The sequence below is a fragment of the Lonchura striata genome, chromosome 3 (genome assembly GCF_050655825.1).
Source record: "Lonchura striata isolate lonStrDom1 chromosome 3, ASM5065582v1, whole genome shotgun sequence".
NCBI lineage: Eukaryota > Metazoa > Chordata > Aves > Passeriformes > Estrildidae > Lonchura > Lonchura striata.
Genome location: NC_140705.1, coordinates 111338887 through 111359629, shown reverse-complemented (window position 1 = coordinate 111359629; position 20743 = coordinate 111338887). Strand labels below are relative to the sequence as shown.

At 38.8% G+C, this 20743-nt stretch overlaps 1 protein-coding gene across 7 annotated transcripts in view; it reads right to left on the bottom strand.

The window, feature by feature from the left end:
- Positions 1-20743, bottom strand: part of MACROD2 (mono-ADP ribosylhydrolase 2) — an 845784-nt gene that overhangs the window by 52220 nt on the left and 772821 nt on the right. For 6 of the 7 annotated variants that reach the window (XM_085577219.1, XM_077781852.2, XM_021527840.4 and 3 more), the window contains 2 exons: positions 16500-16541; positions 9134-9202 (listed from right to left, as the gene is read on the bottom strand). In XM_085577219.1, the coding sequence (XP_085433345.1) occupies positions 9134-9202; positions 16500-16541 (111 nt within the window). The remainder of the gene's footprint in view (positions 1-9133; positions 9203-16499; positions 16542-20743) is intronic. The other variant, XM_021527839.4, reaches the window with a different exon arrangement.

The following is a 20743-nucleotide window of genomic DNA, read 5'->3' as shown; positions in this document are numbered from 1 at the left end:
TAAAATACCTTCTTCTGTCCATATATTCTACTTTCTCTTGCCAAGTTGACTACTGCCTGATAGGTTCTTGCTGTCTTCTTTGGCATTTTCTTTGAGATCATCAAGAAATTCTATTCCCCTTCCCCCTCCCCAGATGTTATATTTGGTAGGAAAGTGGCTAAACAAGGATCAATCAGCATGCTCAGCAAGCTGGCAGAGTAAGTGACACTTCTAACTCCACCAGAAAAGAGGATTCTCCAGGAGTGCCTGCCCACTTTCTGTTCTGGAGAGGGATTTAGCATGCTTAGTGAGGTGCCAGCTGCAGTGGCAGCCCCCACATGAAGCAGATAATATGATAAATAATAAGCCAGCCATCAGACAGGATAGGGCTGGGACAAGATCCTGATGAAAGGTCAGGGAACAAACCCTTGGTGCAGGTTTTAGTATTCTTAACATTTTCTCTGTTAGAGCCTGGAAATATGTGGCTTCTTACATCTTCCACTGTTCTTGTGACAAAACATGGCAAGACAAAAATATTAATAGCCTGCTGGCCTCTTGGCTCTTCCCATTTCAGAGCTGAGGAAGTGCAATGTCTGCTCACACACCTACTCCTCCTCAGCAGCACCTTTCTTCACAAGCAGCTGGTGACATACATAGAGATGAGGCTAAAGTCCGTGCCCCAAAAACTGCTGCAAAAAGACATTTTTTCAGAAGAAATCAGAATTGCAGATACTGTATGTTTTTATTTCAAGGAAGAAGTTCTGCATAATCAGTACAAAACAGTCCATTTCTACCCCTCCAACACAGAATCACAGAATATCCTGATCTAGAGAGGATCCACAAGGATCATCTAGTCCAACTCATGAACACAGAGGCTATTAATAATAAAATTGTTTTTGCTACAGAGAAAGCTTCATTTATATGAATCATTTATATGAATCATTAATTTATATATATCATTCACTCTATCATCCATAGAGTGTCAGTGCTTAGAATACAGTTTCTCCAAACCTCCTCCTCCTTCCTGGGGTAGAAATAAAAGTGACAAAGGGCCAATACCTGAGGCTTTCATCTTAATTTGTGCAAGTGCCACATCCTGGCACACTAGGCTGGATCCTATTACACCTCTGAATGGCTCTGCCATGCAAGTTCAGGAGCATCCTCTGCTTTTCTGCATGGCCAGTGACTTTGGCATCTCTCCAATGGCCTGACCTGTGCTTCTCTCTTGCAAAACAAATACAAGCACAACCGAGATCTGTCAGACAAGGGACGCCAGTTTTGAACTGTCTTTTTACAGCACAGAAATACTGCCTTGGTAATCGTATTAATGACATGAATATGTCATTATTGTATAGCAGAGAAACTAATTAATGAGAAAGTGAAAAATATAGGCCTTGATCTGCATTCTGCACACAAGTAGATATGCTGGCTTCACTGAAACCCCTAAAATGTGAGAAAAAAACACATGTGCATCCATATAAGTACTTGAGATCATACAGCCTGCAACCATTTTCAAACTATTCCAGTAGTAAAATAATATTAGACATAAACCAAGAAGCACATAGACACAAAGGCCATTATTGCAGAACTACAAACACATTAAAGTGAATCATTAATGTGGTGGCCTGAGGTTGCTGAACATTTTCAGTTTTCATTTTAATTTCTTTTAATTAAATTATGATTTAGGTCAGTTTTAATCATTACTTGTATATAACCCCTTTGGGGTAAATTTTAAAGGGTTAGTAATGAGTTATCTGCAGTAATTGTTTAATGGAGTTATGAGACTCTTCCCTCTGTGCTGCTTCAAGAAATTACCATGCTGCAGATGCAGCCCTGAACATGCTACTGTGAATGCACCCAGTCCAGTGAAGCTGTCAGTCCAATAAATAATAGTGCTTCATTTCCATGCAGCATTTTGTCCAGAAGTGTGGGAAGAGAATGAGAAAACTGTGGCTTGAGTGGCTTATCTCAGAGGTTAAAAATAAAACTGTTGTATTTAATATATTTAACGTCCTGAGAAATACAATAGTCTTGGCTAAAGCCTGGTGAAGTCACCATGCATGTCCCCCTTGCTTCACTCTTCTGTGGGTCAGAAGACAGCTAACTCAGCTTTATTGTAACCCCCCTGGTTAGGGAAGAACCAGAGGGAAACACTACAGCACAAAATTAAGTCCTGGGAATGCAGGAGCATGCTGGTTCATCTCAGCTCAGTGCTGGAAATATGCTCACCTGGCTTCCCACTGGGTCTAACTCAGATTGTGCAAGAGAGGTGCTGGGCAAGGAACATGGAACATTTCATTGCAAAGATGCTGAGCATCACTATTCCTGTGATGGTTCAGAACAAATGAAGGGAGACATCTCCTGGAAGCCTGGGCTGACCAACACAACCAGAATATGGATGGATATCACACCCGAGATGTCACAGGCAGTCTGTGCAGAGGACAAAGATAATATTGGCATTTTGATGCAAAAAAACCCCACACACTGTGCTCACTTGGCTTTTCACTGGGTCTAACTCTCCATTGACTCAGATTGTACAGTACAGGTGCTGCACAGTATTGCCACTGTGCTTGTAGTGTCTAAAAGGGGACAGAAATTGCTCCTGTGAGCTGATGCATAGTTTACAGCAGTATAAAGAACCCCTGACTCCTGGCCCTACAGTTAGTCCTATCCAAGAGAAACAAAATGACCCCATGAGGGCAAGTGGAAATAAATCCTCAAATTTTATCATTACTATATAAATTTACCCTTTGTTCATATTTTTACAGTGTGCCTGAAGTCTGAGTAACTACACAGGACAAGGGACAGCCACATGGTTTCTTTTCCAAGCCACAGTCAAAATAAAGCTTGAGACCTATTTTGATTTTTACAAATTGAAGAAACAGACAGAGAAGCCAAAGAGAAGACTACACTCATAAAAGTCTTCAAAAAATGCAAACAAAACCATGGACTACTTAGCATCAGCATTTTGGAATGAAAGGACCAGCCCCATCTCCTGCACTAGACCCGAGCAATCAGGATGGTTTTCTGTTACTTACATCATGCTTAAAAATGAGCAATGAATTCCTTGGAGAGATGAGCCCCCTGCAGGTGTTCACTGGATAGAATTCTTCTCTGACAACACTGCATTAGTCACTGCAGTAACTTAGTGTTTTGCACCTTAGCTCATCTTAGAAGGAAGACAATCTACTCCGAAGCATCCAGGGTGAAAAGAGGAATTGCAAGTGTCTTTCTGGTGCTGTTACACAAACATACACTGGGTTGCTAAAAGAAACCCAAATGGGTAAATGGCCAACGCAACAGGACTGCACATCACCTGTGGAGACCAAAATGAGCTGTGTTTTCTGAGTTTTGCACAGACATTGCATGGCAATTTAATGGAACAGCAGAAGCCACTTCACCAATGAAAATAATCTTCTAAGAAATGTTTGCTCAAGGAGAAAATACAACTGAAAATACAGATAACATCCTCCTTTACCCCTGGCTAAGTGCAAGGTGATCACTTAATATTCTGAAAGCTGTAATCAGTCAGGACAGATGGTGGACTTCAAAACAGAAGCAAAAAGAGAAGCTATCATCCACAAAGGATGGAGGTTAATTACCACTTTTTAAACATAACCCATCTGCATTAAGGTGAAACTTATCACAGATATGTTTGATACACATCCTTCCCAGGGAATTTCTTCTGTACTACTTCATCTTCATTTAACATTTTATTAAAAGATTAGGTTTGCTGGCAAAAAGAAGACAGTCAATTGTAAGCTATCTTAATAAAAAGCAACACTTTTAAGGCTGAATAAACGACTGTGTTTTTTTAAGTATAATTATGTATCTCAATGTTCATTTTTAGTAGATTATGAGTGGAGCAAAACTTTACTGAAGAATATGACTGCCCCGTGGGATATAAAGTATGACTGTAACTACAATTTATCACAGGATAAAAGAACCCCTTGCCATAAACTGCAGAACATATTAAAATATATTAAGAACTCAAATCTAGATAATATTAATTAATACCTTAAAGAGACAGACAATCAGGCCTGCACAGTGTTAGAAGACTCTTAGAACATCTCTGCATACTGGCAAGAAAGAGCCATCTGTGTGCATGCCACCATTCAGAGAGGATTGAGCCCACCTTGGAGGGAAGTAGCACAAGCCAAGTGCCATGGACTATGGTGGGTCCCTCTCCATGAAGCCAGAGAGTGGAAAATTCATGGCAAATAAAGGAGAAGCAGGAAGGGGAAGCCTTATGTTAATCTCACAATTAGAAGATTGAGCCATAAGCAGAGGTTTATTTCCTGGTCTCAAGATGATGCACTTTTTGCCTTTTCACAAAAACTTTTTTTGGGAGAAGGGATGAGGAACCAGGGTGTCTCCCTCTTGGTGAGAATCAAACTGAATGGCCATGACCTGCTGGACCAATGAGTTGTCGAGATTAACATGAAGTTTTATTTTGCCTCATTTCTGCTGTGTACTTCAATCTCTCATTATTATATATTATTATAATAATATATATATATAACGTATAATATTATATATTATTATATATGTCAGACTGACATCTCTCATGGACAGAGCATCCACCAATTCAGGCAGGTGCCAGCTGGTGAGCCTGGATTTCTGACGTAACACTCAGAAATGTGATGTTACCTTTGAATGCCAAGAGGCCAAATTGTGGTGACTCCATCAGGCAAAGGAACCAACACTATCAACTCTGTTAAAGGTGATTTGTGTTCATTTTGAACTTTGTGGTTTGGCTCATTCATCAACCTGTTCTCCTTCCCACCAAGTGAATGGAAAGCAGACAAAGTTCACCCTGGATGAATAACTCCAACAGACCCGCTCCTTCACAGGTGATCCTGGGAAACAAACAGCCTATCAATCTATCAGGAGGAATCTGGTCATTCATCTGGGGAGCAGCTTATGAGAGAAGCTGGAGTAAGACAACTTCCAGAGCTCCAGTTCTGTCTTCACATCCCTTGAAGGAGGGCAAGAAAATGGCTTTTGCTGCGTGGATTGATTATTTTTCTGCTGAAGGAAGAGAAAAAGCAGGCATTTGTGCTACTCCTACTAGATGTGTTACTCATTTTTGATGCAACATTGGTCTCACACAGGCCGTGGAGGGAATGGATGGGGAAGCTCTTTGGCAGGCTCTGCTTCATATCTGAGAAATCCCGTAAAGAAGGAAAGGGCAAACAGTTTTGCTTCTCCCTATTGCACACACCGTATGGGAGGACACATGGTGGGGTAGGTAAGAGACACAAGGAACATTTAAGATTTTTGTTTTGTTAGGATTTTGTATAAATGGCTTGCCTTTGCTTGGTGACAATAAGGAGGATGAGAATGGGTGACTGTGGTATTTGTGCCAACTCATGGCTGCTATGTTATGACAAGTACTGCCATTTTGTCTATGCAACCACTTTAAGATTGTGTTATGAAGCTACTGAAGTAAAACATGCATATGTTTTCTTTAGTACCAAACATATTTTGTTCACCTGACAATTTACAATCACTCAATCTATGAATGCACCTGACTGAGGGAAAGGAAAAATTATCCCTGGCAGCTTTTACTCTCCCAGGATGCAGGAAAGTGGCAGGAGAAAAAAAAAAGAATGAAAAGCAAGAAAATTGTTTGGCATATTTGCACATGTCAAACCTGAAATACTGCAGGGAACCTGTGAGTAAAAGAGGTTTCCTAGTCTATCCATTTTCACAGACAATACCTCTGCAGTGAAAATCTATGGAATACAACCACTGACATAAGAATCTGCTGTGCAGTTCACACTTACTTTTCTCTACCAACAGTGTGGAGAGAACAATATAGCTAATAGCATAATAACAGAGACCATTAATACTTTAGTGGTTTGGTATAAGGTTGCTTTCATTAGCATGTCAAGTGTTTATTTTAGCTTACTGCAAAACAAGCTCCTTACATACAGCCACTTACTCACCTTTCCTTGATTGCAAAGAGGGTGATAATAAAGGAACTTACTTTCCCCAATATTCTGTGGAGGTTTTAACATGTACTGCAATGCTATTGCTCCATTACCTCTAGCCAACGAATCAGCCTGGTGAGCTGGAGAAAAATATTACAGCAGAAATATTGCTGAACTCAGTGGAATAGGTTTCAGAGACTGCCACAAGGGCAGACACAAGGCTGCTATCATTGCAAGTTGTACTCCCATCTTCAATCTAAAACAGCACTCACAACCAAGCAGAGGAAATACACTGTGCTCTTCCCATGTCTCAGTGCATATTTGTTACCTATTTTATAGCTAGTCTTGTTATCAAAGGGAAAATAATATCCTATGTTAAATTTGGACTTGATTTTATTGATAAAAGATAGGGGTTGGGCTTTTGGGGATTTTCATTTGTTTTGTGGGGATTTGTTTTGTATATTTGTTTACTTTTTTTGTGTGTGACCTTTCCCCCTTTTTCCTTTCCTTTCCTTTCCTTTCCTTTCCTTTCCTTTCCTTTCCTTTCCTTTCCTTTCCTTTCCTTTCCTTTCCTTTCCTTTCCTTTCCTTTCCTTTCCTTTCCTTTCCTTTCCTTTCCTTTCCTTTCCTTTCCTTTCCTTTCCTTTCCTTTCCTTTCCTTTCCTTTCCTTTCCTTTCCTTCTTTCCTTTCCTTTCCTTTCCTTTCCTTTCCTTTCCTTTCCTTTCCTTTCCTTTCCTTTCCTTTCCTTTCCTTTCCTTTCCTTTCCTTTCCTTTCCTTTCCTTTCCTTTCCTTTCCTTTCCTTTCCTTTCCTTTCCTTTCCTTTCCTTTCCTTTCCTTTCCTTTCCTTTCCTTTCCTTTCCTCTCCCTCTTTAACTTGGGGTACTTAAAGTGAATTATCCCAAAGTATAAACACACCAAACCACAAAGCACTTCAGTTTTACCCTAAGGGAAATTCAACCAAGTCGACCTCAGGCAGCGTTTGCCTATGTTGTGTTTTATTCAAGAATGTTTATACGCATTAGCTACTCAGTTATTCTTTTAAAAAGAAAATAAAAAAGCTAGCTTCTTGGAAGTGAAGACAAACCCCTACCTAAATAAAAATATTCAGATATGTAGTTATGGTTCATGTCACATCTTCAGAACTTTTATAATCTTCAAGGCTCCCCATTAAAAGTTCTTCTAATTAATAAAAACCAACAGCTAATAATTAGGAGAACTAAATCCTCCTCTCAGACAAATGTGTGCAAATCCCATTTACTGCAATGGAAATGGCTCACAGGTGTGTTACATTAGACTCCAGCCACTTGGCAACTTGACAGGAATTCAGTGTCTAGATCCCAACTTCTTGTCTCCTCTTCCAGAGGCACAGGTAATGCCAAAGAAATCTGACCCAGGTTTCTCCACAGGCCCCTCAGCAAACACTTTAATCACCTATTCTTTTCTCCATCATAACAACTCAAGGCTAAATCTGAACTTTCAATCCTAAACATTACAGGTTTGCTTCCTGCCTAGCAGATGGGAGCTCTGCCACCAGCTATATTAAATCCAGCAGCAGTGATTATGTTTTACAGACTTCAATTCTATCAAATCTATACAGCAAAATCTACTGTATGACATCAAATTCAAGGAATTCAGGCATTTTACAGCTCAGGAGTAATGCAATAATTCTATTGCCATACTGTTTACTTTGCCCTTCCTACACGTTTATTTGTGCTTCACAAAGTGAACAGCAGGTCACTGGGAAAAATGGATAGGCACAGAAAAACAGGAAACTGTTCCTAGGGAGCCACAGAAAGAGTGAAACAACATCAGTTAATTTTTGAATGGAAGGAAAACCTTACAGTTTGACAATACTTTCTCCCTTCCATTTTATTTTTTTTTTCAAGATATTGATGCAATGAAAAGTTTTAGCCACACTCAATGTAAGAATATATCATAAAACAACTGCTGTTCTGCCTGTTTAGGAACATTGAAGGTGTCACCACAATCCCAGCCGTGGTTCAGCCTACATAAAAATGGACATGTGGTTTGTCATCACTGAATTCTCTAATTCAAACATAAAATTGGCGTTTTAATTTAAACTGGGTTCAATGCAGCATGAAAGGAAAGACACTCAGGTGTGATGAAATGTCATGGGTCCCTCCAATAGCTGTCCCTTCCAGGTGATGACAGCTCTTGCTTTAATGACCTGCCTGTAACAACCAGTCACAATGTTAGTGACAGCATGTTACTAGCAGTTACTTAAAATGATCAATGTTAACATTTTTTCTGCTCTTTGTGACTCACACTATACCCTAGTCAGAAAACTTTAGGAGCTGAATGCACAGCACTAAGTCACAATGCTGAAGATTGTGGAGCCACTGAGATACAAAATTAGATAGGTCATTTGAAGTATATTAGGTCTAAAATAATCCATGACAAGGAAGTGTCATGGATTAATAATGAAGGTTCATTCTTTTATCTATGTCACATAAGAGGAATTTCTTCAGCATTGGGGTGTTTTGCTCTTCTACAAATCTGAAAGCGTTGAAAATAAGCCTTTGATGTTAACAGTTTATAAAGAACTCTACCAGTGAGATAGAGATTAGGAAAATTTACTTTGATCCAGTTTTAGAGCAACATAGACCACGTTAATGTTCATACACATGGACAAGCTTCCCTGAGCAGACTCAAGTGGACAAAAATATCCTCAGAGGAACAACACTATAGGCATAATGTTAATCACCTGTGACTTCTAACTGCAGAGAGATGTACTACATTGTGTAAGGTCTGGAAACATAAACATTGTAAAAAGGAAAACAGCAAAATTTCTTGTAGAAAAGGAAAGCGAGGATTTTATCACTCCGTGTTTCACAGCAGGTACCTGACCAATTTAACCAACCAGACTATGACCCAAGCTCCTCACAACATGGATTACACTTGGGCTTTTCAATTACATGAAGTCAGAACTGGTTAGAGATAAAACAGCAGCAATTTATTAAGATGTATCACCAATAATCAGCAGCCCATCACATAAAAACAGGGTTTGTAATTGTGAATCTACCTTAGGATGAAATATACTTCAGAAGACTTATAATCCCTTTATCTAGGCCAAAAAGAACTCTTCAAGTATGTGCAAAGAGCATTTTTAACTGAAAGTTTTCCCAAGAATTCAAAACAAACGTTTCCTCAAAATGTGAACTGATTAATAGCCCTGAGAAGCTGTTAGACCACCTACCTTCAGCATCATCCTGCAGGTCCTCAGGCTGCTCTTCTTTGCTCTTTGTGGGAGATGAAGGCTGGCCTTCTTTAAACATAAAACATTGTAAATTACATACATTATTTGGAAATGGTTTCATTGGATCAGATATTATCATGTGTGATATCACAATTGTATGTTTTATCTTAGCACTCCATTCAGTACTCAATGCTTATCTTTCTGCTATTTAAATTATTGCACCATCTCTTATGAAATTTATAATATGTGGCTTCCAGCCTGGTCTGGACTTTCTCAGACTTTCACAGGACAGCAGTGAAGAAAGCTCATACTTAAATAACATACTGCTTCACAAGCACTACAGAAACAATAATCATAACCCTCAGCCAAATAATGTTTTAATTTTTAGTTGTAAGCATAATATTTATTATACTGCATTATGGAACTGTGGAGAAATAATCTGATCTAAATGACCTTTTTTCTCAGCTCAATTCTCCACTCACTGTTTTAACACAAGAACAAATGAATATAGACTGAAATTAATAATTAAATGAAAGGTAGGGAAACAAATTCCACAGCTTTCACAAATTCACAAATTTCACAAATTTCCTTAACAGAGAGTGAAGTCAAGGAAATGAAAGCTTTACAAGATAGAAATGTTTGGGTTGAAAAAATCCATTCCAGCCTTTCAGAGAGTGGGCAATATCAAGCTGGAGGAAAGGGAGCAAAAATTGAGGTCAATTAAATGTGAGATCTCCCTTACTTGTATGGACTGAAGCACAGAGTGTTTAATATCAATTGGTTAAACTTCAAATATTATGAACTTTTTCTACAATATTTTCAAAATATCCTGTCAACATAAATGATGGCATTACTGTTTGTTTGCTATGACACACCTCAAGGCACAAACTGGTAGCAGAGAAAACCTGTTAATAAAAAGGGAGGCCAAGCTGGAAATTAGGCATAAAGGTATTCATAAATTAAGACATTTAATGCAAGCAGGTTCCCTAATTAAAACATTCTTTAAACATTGCTGCTTAACCACGAAAGCAGTGACTGACAGACAATTAAAACTCAATTCATTGCTCCTACTGAATGTATTCAACCGTGATGGGAAAATGACTCTCTGTCATTTGACTTTCTGTCAAGCCTCCTGATTCCTTGTGGCTAACTGAGGGCTTGGTTGCAGGAGAAGCCTAAAGAAAACCTACTTTTTTGTGTGCTGGAAATAAACCTTGACCACTCGTAACCAGGAAATTTAAGAACACATATGACCTCACATTATTCACCCCTATTGCTGTTGCCACTAGAAAATAAGGCTCATGATTAGCTAATTACCAACTAGGAAAAAACTACCTACACATGCTTTATAAATTGCTTAAGTGTTTCACAAACTCCCAGGTCTCTCCTGCTGTCACATATATGCCACACAATCATCTACTCTTTATGTTGCTGGAGTTTTAAACAGCTCTTGACAAGGAGATGCTCAGCTCTCATGATGGTCTTGTCTCTGTTAAGACCAATAGATTCTCCCCTTTTATCTTCTACCTTTCCACAATTACATATATCTAGGACCAAAATGCTGAAAAATTTTGAAACAGATGGTATGAAGGCAAGTTAGGATGTGAAAAAGGAACTTGCAGATTCAAGGGGTAGTTGGACTCAAGGATCCTTGTGGGTCCCTTTAATTCAGGATATTTTATAACTCTAAGAATATTGTGCTCATCCAAAAGACAAAAAAGGGAGTCAATCATTGGCTTTGAATTGAGTCCAGAGAACACAGAAATATTCTCTGCCAACCATACTTATGCCCAAAAAACCCAAAAGACACATGGATTGGGAAGGTGGCAGGACAGCTCAAAATGGCAGCAAAAATTTCAAAATTGAGATCTATATGTGAGTAGTGAAATTCTGTCTCACTTCCTTAATTTTAATTAAAGAGCCTTATTAAAAAAAAAAAAAAAAGCCAATCTGAACATCGCTTTTATGAATTTCTACTAGAAGGGAGTTTACACTTCTTTCTAGAACTACACACAGCTCAGAGCATGAAGAGCCCTTAGCAATCAGTAAATAAAGCCAGTTATTGAAAAACAGAGCAAGCCTTGAGGTTTGGTTTGGTGGTAGACTGTTCCTGGGAGCACTTAATACAGGACATGTCATGTGTCATGCCATCATGCTTGCTCATCTGAATTTGAAATTCGAACACAGTATTTTGAGGAAAACAAGAGTTTTCAAGTGCTAAGATGAATTTCTTTCTGAAATGAAGAAGGCAGGAGTAACCACAAGAAAATCTGTGGGGAAAAATAAAGGCAAAGCCTGCCAAATAAAGACATGCTTTGTCAACCCCTTAAGGGGCTCAGGAGCAATGCTGATAGAGTTCAACAAGAACTGTAATACAAAAGAGACATCCTGAAAATAACCAGACTTGTGAAGACTTATTAATACCAATCCTCTCACTTTAAAAAAAAAAAAAACAAACTTGAATATTTATAGTGGACCATATCAACATATGGCTTCTTTGGTTAAAATGCCACTCTGAACTATCTGCTCTGTTTTCTTTTTTGTTTGAGAATAATTCACATGAGGGGACTGAATCAATAGGAATGCTTCAATCAACACTTCCCCTCTACTGAGGATTTTTATCATGTAACCAATCCATGAAGTTTCCTGCAGTCTCACACATCAAATGTCAATCCAGGTAAAGTGCAAATGTCCAGCCAGGTCTTTCAGGATTATTTGAATAGATCAGGTAATATAACCAACATCTTAATTGACAGCCCAAAGATGGAGAGGGAGGAGTTGTACATTCAGAGAAGTCAGAATTGTTAGCACAGATGCACTCTGTAAAAAGCCTTCAAAATGCTCACAAAATGGTGTAAAGGCAGTGTCCCAGGAGAACAAGATTTCAATCACTATTTCACTATTTTTAGCAGATATCCCTTATTCCAGAGACAGAAAATGATCTGTGTTTACAATGGTCAAAATAAAACTCTTAGCCCTTTTTGCTCTCCAGCCATGTGTATGTCCTTCCAAACAGTTAATCAAATATTACTGAAATTTTATCTGTAAATTTCTTTTTAAAAAGAGCAGATCTGGACAGGTGTCTGAACTGATCATATTAAAATATTTTCTAATTGTGATCATTTGTGCAAAAAGGTTTCTGAGCTCTACTACTGGGAGACATATTTCTTCTTTATAGGCTAATTCAGAGGGTCAGCAAGTCATGTAAATCCCACAGTCTGTCTCCAAGTAACCAATTTTCAAAATCCTTCACAACTCCCAAATTTGCCTTGTTGCACGTGATTGCTATTTTCATCTCAAGAATAAAAGATAAAGTCTCCCTCCAAAAATCAATCTCCAAGAGTAAGGGTGTGCATACAGTGGAACATGCCAAAAAACTCTGTATTTATGTATCTTGGTTGTCATAGGGTATTATTAGTTTTTAAGCCCTGATAATGTGAATGAGATCCTTCACCTTGTTGTTTTAACTGGCTGTGGCTTCTAGGAAATGAATAGGTGGTTCATCAGGACAATCAGGATAGAAACAGGATAAACAGCAGAGCATTTATTAGGAATAACTACTTGATGGGAAATGACAGTAGTGTGGCAACAAAGAGATGATGTCAAAAGGCTTTGGTATCTGGCAGAGAATGAAGCTGAACAGATTGAGGGAGAATATAGATTCAGATTCAGAATTGAAAGATTTTCCTGAATGTTTATTTATTTTTTCCTTTTTTTTTAAATTGCAATAGCAATGGTAAGAGAACTGATTTATGTCAACAAACAATATCATTATTATGTGCTGACATAAGTCAATTATCTTAACATTAGGGAAAAAAAAAATGAAACAAAAACACTCAGGAAAAACTAACTACTGCATCATCTGATCCTTGTGTTATGTAGGGAATCATTCACAAAGTAAAGCTGAGATGTAGACCTGCACAGGCCCAGACCTGCTATTTCTATATCTGCCCTTTTGACTCAAACCCTGCTAACACCAACTGCATGACACATGATAACCTCAAAGCACTTCAAATTAAGTGGTGCCATTAAGCCAGCAACTACAAGACTCAGCATTCAGAATAACAGACAGCTAGATTAAAAGCTTATTAATCAAATGCCATTAGAAGAGTGGGTTTGAGTGTGTGTATTTAGAAAGAGTGGATTATTTTTATTTTTAAATGTTTTTTCTTATTCTACTATGTCCAATATAAGCAGTGATGTTGTATGATAAACTTGCCAAAGTTGTCATTCCTGCTTGTTGATTTTATAGAATGAATATAGATACTAATGGACATTATCTAGCAAATTGTCTTAAGGATGGTTTTTTATCCTATACCCATTTTTGTTTCTGTTTTTGTTTTGTGTCCAGTGTGGTCTCTGCCTCCCTTTCCCTCTCCTCCCCCAGCTCTAGGAGTATTGCTGTGGGTTAGAGCTAAAGTTCCTATACATGTCTAGTCTGCAACATGTGCTCTCTAGGAATCCAACCTCTCCTTTTCACTTCGAGCAAAACAATTGGAGAAAACACCCCAAATGGATATGGACAGCTCAAGGAAAAATTGGTTGTCAGTATTGGTGCCAGCTGTTGACTCCATCTGCTGCAGTCATGACCCATGAAGTCAAGTGGAATGAAAAATGATTATACAATTAATATCTTGTAGTGGTGACTAGAAGGTACTTCTCCATTCTCCCCTTTGAAGAGTAAATAGTAGATATCCTCCAAACTGAAAAAAAATTAGTATAAAAATGAAAACTCCCCTCAATGCAAAAATTATGCTTGTATTTATAATTCCAGTAGACACATGCTACAATCATTAAAAACTCCATGCAAAAACAGGTCAAAAGGGAATAACTTGTATATCTGCTTCACTACTGGGGTGGATATACAAAATACACTTATTTTTAGCCCTGTAGGTGTTAACTGCTTACAACCAATGCACTGATTCCCAAAATATCTCCAATAAATAAATAATTTTCTGATAAAGAAATAACCAAGGACGTGCTCTTAAAGCTCACAGCATCCTAGACCATCGAAGGCAGCTCTGATCTGATCTATCTCATATGCACAAAAGAAATGTCTTCTTCAAATTACATAATTCAGTGATAATTTCCCGGAGTATCTATGTAGCTTTACCTAAATTAATGAAGCTGGGAAGGATACATGACAAAAAAGTAGAATTGCATTCCTTTTAATTCTAATTTAAAATGCTTTAAAAAAAACCCAAAAAACCCACACCAATTTAATTTGCATAATCTCCATAAAAACGAGACAAAAAATGAAAAATAATTTGGCTTCTAAAAAGATACATGCCATGATAAATATAAAAAATTAAATAAGAAATGTTAGATGAATACTGCAAATTTAACAGGGGCATTATCTTTGGCAAATATTTGTTATATAATGACAAGTCCTTTTTTTTTCCACTTTTATGTATGTTCTTACAACTTTATCAATCAAACTAACTGTATTAAAATTACTAAAATTTCCTATCCAGTAATCTTGACACCAAAATGTAATTACAATTACATGTAATAAAATCAGTAGGCCAGAACAGCCATAAAAGAATGTGCTAATCCATCAGTATAACACATATCTGTGCATATCTGTTTTCACACCTTTGTATATGCACCATTCTTTGAGTATTTCTAATTTCTCAGGTAATTAAGTAGTTGCATAAATGATCATAATCCATTTGTCTTTAGGACAATCTTTCCAATTTAAGTAGTCAAAATACTGCTTTAAGAGCTTTTACCTCTGTTTTCTGGCTGGTATATGCCTGCCTCTCCCCTTGTGGCACTCCTTTCTGACCTTAAGCTTAAAGTCTGACCTGAACTCCTTATGTTTTCATAAAGAGAGCTGGATGTTCCTGCACAGTCACTGGGCCGTGATGGGATCAGGGTCACAGAGACCTTGGAGGAAGCTTGGAAGGAGAGGCAGAGGAGCAGAGGGAGCTACTCTGCACCTGAAAGGAGATGCACTGCACAGAAATCCATATGGAACAGGAGATGTTCACTGAGGACTCTGGGAATCCAGAACATCCCTCTGGCTGCCCTGGCAGGTCTGGGACCCTGGCAGGGGTCAGGAACCCCCCTGGACAGAGCCCCCAGAGACACTGGCTGTGATCTCTGTCCATGGAAAAGAGTTTTCAATCTTACAGGATGAATTACAAGCTCTGAGTGTTTGATATAAGTAATAATTAAGTGTGGCATGGGTGCAAAAGTAAAATTTTAGGATTCTAGATAAGGGGTCCAAAGGGGACAAGCTGGAGGAAATTGGGTGTGTCTTGTCCTTTTTCTCCTTCTTCATGCCCTCCATGTTTCACTGTGGTGTTGGCATTTTTCTGTTGGTTCAGGCTGGGGACACACTGTCCAACGTAGGTGACAGATATTGGCACGTTCTTGTAAATGCAGCCCAGGGAGTTTCTGGTATTTAATGTTTGTAACATCCCACTGAGGGCAGAGCCCCACACGCTGCCCTGCAGGACAGAGCTGGGCAGGGCAGCAGAACATGTTAGAGATAAACAGAATAAACAACCTTGAAACCAGCACAGACCAATTATGGCTTCTGCTTTGGCAGCGGGGCTGAAAGACAGAGACTTTCTACAATCTCAGAATCATCAATACCTCTGACATAGCACCTCCAGGTGAGGGAGGGGAAGTATCAGAAGGTGCTGTGGTGGAAGTCTGTTACAAAAAACCTGGTCAAGATTAACTGGAACAAGCTTCCTTGAAAAAAACTTGCAGAAATCTCCTGAATGGAAGCTTTTGTCCTCATGGGAGTTATCTCATCCTCTGTCCTCTCCCTTTCTTGTTCCTCTGGTGTTTCTTCCCCATATATCTATTCATCATTTCCATTTTATGTCATCCACAAACCCTAAACAGTGACACTTGTTTTAAACAGTAAATTATGAGGACCAGGAAATAATCCTCTGAACCACTGTCAGACCAAGCTCAGTGTATTTAAGAGTTTGTGGAAGAGTTTTGCTACTGTTTTCATTGCAAACATATCACTGCCACTATTCAGAATGGTAAATGACTCAAGAATTGTTCTATTCACACTTTTCTACAGGCAAAGAGACTAAAGAATTATTATTATTTCTCCTTCATGTTCAAACTAGCTATTGATAAAAAGGAATGAAATATCTCCCAAAGGCTCATAAGGTGATGACATTAAAAAAGTAGTCTCAGCCAGTGTTACCATGCACTATTTATTATCAGGGATGGTACACCCCAATTTTGTGTAAAAACCAGAGATGACTATGGTAACATTGGCAATAATGATTGGCACCGCTTATCTTGACTAAGGCAATTAATTTCTAGAATTTTTTCAGTTGGGCTTATGCTTCAGAGAAATAATATATATTAGCATAAAATATTCTTTACTCACCTCTCTCTTCACTCAGCTGAGGCCCTTCTTCATTAGCATCACCTGTAAAAAAAAAAAAAAAAAAAAAAGAAAAAAAAAAAAAGAAAAAGGTTACTGGGAATACCAGCAAACATCTTAAATGAAATATTCCATGTTTGAAATTGCCCATATCTTAGTTTACCACCTCCTGTTTAACATTTTGCATCAAAATCTGGAGCTGGATGGGGAGGAAAGTTTTGATACTGGTTACTACCACATATAGGTAATGAAAAGAATAAAGACAGGGAATAAAAGTCTACATAATTTACAAAATTCTGCAAATAAAGACAGGCATAATAAGAAATTCCATTCTCTTTCCTGCAGAGTTTTTGGTTTACTTGACAAGTTTCAGTTTGCTTGGTTTCCCTGGAACAGCTGGCTATGTTAAGAAGAGAACTAGATACCCCACTAGAAAACCACATAAAGAAGTTACTAAATATTTGCCAGACAGGAAAATTGGTTTAAGAACAAAATGAATCTGTGAAGACCGAACTTGGGCTAGCTAGGAAGAGATAACATTTAAGCTTAAGATGAAAGATAAGGAAAGAAGATTCCTTTTGCAAAAAGTTCCATTTTGGTAGCAAGGGAATTTCTTACAAGTTGTTTTGCTGAGTTAAAAAAAATTATCAGCCTTAGTTAACACCTTGGTAATTCAGTGTCCCACAGCCTCAATCATCTAACGGAAAGCTCAATGATCACAGATGTCTGTCAATTATGTTCCTGATTCATGCAGATTCCATTTGTATCCTTTAAACAGAGATGCTGAGGGACTTATTACCAGAGCCTGTAGGGCAGGACAAGAGGGAATGGCTTTGAACTAACAGAGGGCTGGTTTAAATGAGATATTGGGAAGAAATTCTTCATTGTGAGTGTGTTGAGTCAGTAGAACAAATTGACAGAGAAGCTGTGGATGCCCTATCCCTGGAAATGCTTTGGAAAATCTGTTCTAGTGGAAGGTGTCCCAGCCCTTGGCAGGGTAGGATGGAATCAGATGGCCTTTCAGGTCCCTTCCAACCAGCCATTCTATGATGTGGGCATGTGCAAATTCCATAGCAAGCCCACAGCTTCTGTGTGAGGCTTAGTATCTTTCAAACTGGTATATGTGCATATCACGATTGACCACCACATGAACTCCAAGGAGCTTTGCAATATAATAAGCAATACTAAATGGAAACTAACTGCAATATTCAGGTCCAAATTTACAGGGTTAGAACTTTACATCAGAAACTCTGCTAAGATCCAAATGCTGTGACTGGCTATAAGGATTAAGCTCTGGTCTCACCAAGATTTGGAGTCTGAAACTTTATTCTAATTACCATGAGAGCAGAAAAATTGGTTAATAATAGAGGCCTCTCCTGGGAATTGTAATTAATTACAAGTATTAAAGACAGGAGTGTAAGAATTTTCATGATTCTGAATCTTCAGTAGATGGATCTGCATCCACTCTTTTCCACTTTTCTTCTCATTCAGACATGATCTGGAGAGCAGAACTTTCAGAAAGCACTAAACAACAACAGATTACATTTCTCTTGAGTACATTTTATTCTGGCCCAAAGGACTGAAAAAAGCCACTGCACGTTTTACTTCCTTGCTTCTTATTCTTCAAACAATTGCTTTGGAGGTGAAAAGGGCACATAGGCCTCTACTGTACAAATATAAATTTGTACACTGTCATGATTTGAAAGACAGGTGTCTGCCAAGGAAGGCAGGAACCTCCCTTGGAAAGGAGAATATGACCCGATGATGCTGTTGAGGCAGGACAGGAATGAGGAGACTCTGAGTTAGAAGGATGAGTGAGAAAAACCCTGATTTATTTCAAAATGTATTGCTCTTTATAGAGAGCTTCCTTCAGACCAATTCCATTGGTCCTGAAGTGAAAACATATCACACAGTAAGTGACTCACAGTGGTAGAACTTAACTATAAACAACGTGAACAACAAGAGAGATAAAGAACCTTATTTCCATTCTTTTCCAACAGATTCTCAGGCTTCCGTTTCTCTCTTTGACTGAATCTGAAACCTACAACCCCCTTCCCTCTGAATTATTATAAATTTGAAAGTAAGGGGCTTTCAGGCAAAGAAATGGGAAAGGAATGACAGATCTTTAGTAGTATGCACAGGGATCACGAGGCAGACAAACACAGCCAGCAGCAGCACCAGACAGCAGCACACGGTGCCTCTCCTGATAGCGAAATGACCTCTAGCAGGAACCTCAGAAACAGCAAGCAGGAAAAAGTGGATCCTGGCATAGTAAACAAAATGTATAAAAATTCTGCAGCTATAGCTGGAACCCCGGGCTGTCCCAGCAGACAGGGGAGAGTTTGGGGCTCTAGTGGAGCAAAAAACCCAGAGCAATGGCAGAGAAGCCGTAGGGCTGTGCAGCAGCAGCCCCGCTCCTGAACAGGGCAAGGAGAGGCTCCCTCAGATGGGGCAGGGGCTCAGGGTGCCTGGTTTTCCCCCAAGGCACTGGAATATCTGTGGTGAGGGTCGTTTGTTTAGTGAGATCAGGCATTAATAAGGGCATTGTCCCAGTGCATCCGCTGCTTTTACAAGCAGAGCTCTACTCCTGGATGGAGAAGGCAGCAGTGATGCCGTGTGAAGGCTGACCTAGAACAGAGACTAAACAGAGATAGAGAATAAAATGGGTATTTATTAAGAGGTCTCAGTAGATCCACCTTGGGCAGTGCAACTTAAAATGGTCACAAAAGTGGACAACCGGTCATGGGGTCTCACACTTTTATAAGTTTTGGTCCATTAGCATATCGGAACTAAATGTCCAATTATAGCTTTATCCCATGAAGTCCCATCCTTCTTGTTTTCTCTCTTCAGTCCACTGCTGTTCATGTTCTTGGGTCTGAGATCGGGATTGGTTGCCCTTGGGTCCCCACATGGAGAAGGAATTGTTTTGTCTCCCTACTCTGTGAGAAGAGCTCAGTATCCCCTAATATGAAGCCCAGACCCACACACTAAGCAGAATAGAATCTAAAAACAGGAAAGCTAAAACCAGAGGCATTAGCAGGAGACAAAACCCCACAGTGGTGGCAAATTCTCCCCACAGCAACTGCAGCCTCTCTCCCCCTCGGGAGTGAGAGTGAGAGCTGGAGGCTGTGCCCAATCCCTTCCCCCAGCCCAAAATCTTTTGGTAACTGTGGCCTTCCCAAGAGAAAACCCCTCAGGTATGGGAGTAGCAGCCAGCTGCACCCCTCCTCTATGGCTACATCCTTTTTCTCTCTTATGTACCAGTTGTGATTGTTTTTTAGCAACAAAGGGGAGAAAATATCCTAAGCAAAAGAAAACAAAAGGAAAATATTCTAACCCCCAACATACGAACCTTAAGAAGTTTTGACAAGTAATTTTTAAGATAAGAAAATGAAAAATATTGTTAAAGCTCATGGGAATTCTGTCATTGGCTTCAACAGAGCTAGGATTTTCAACTGGAGTTCTGCTATTCTTCAACAAACTGCTCAGAAAACATTTGGCAACGTAGAGATTATTAATTACTCAGTTTCCAATAACATGTTCTTTCCATGGAAGCATTTATAATGAAACCAGCATGATAAGGTTTCAAATTAATCTAAGATATGAGACTAAATCTGCAGAATCTTAACATACATGGATCACCTGGTCTTCGGTAAAAGTTCCTAATTATAGTTCTGTAAGTGACTTGGAATATGAAATTCCCAAAGCAACAGAATAGTTTCTAAGCTAGTGATAATGGACACAGACAAGAAATCTGATGTTATTAAAAAGTAGGGAAGTCATTATGCAATGTAATTATGAAGAGACAAAGACTGCTTTTGTGAACTAATTTTGAATTAAAGGCTGGATTTTTTTTTTTTTGAAAAAGTACCAACAGCTTGCTGAACGGCAATGAACTCTCTGCATCATTTCTGAAAATGGAAGTTGGGCTCCCAATAACTTGGTGATACAATCTCTGAGGCATTGTGGTGTGCCTTTAAAAAATTTACCCCAATCTAGGTATGAATCTGAGTTTCACTTTGGCACACAGCAATCCCCAGCCACTTCATGTGTCCATAATTATTACTCTCACTTATTAATAATTATGTGTCCATAAGTATTCCTCTCAATTATTAATCCATCTGGTAGAAGCATTTCCATGTTAAATATAAAACATTCTCCTTCACTGGCCTTGGTGTAGCCAGCTGAAGTGATAAACACCACGTTTAGCTTACAGAGCTCTATGCCAATACCAATTATTAGAGCTA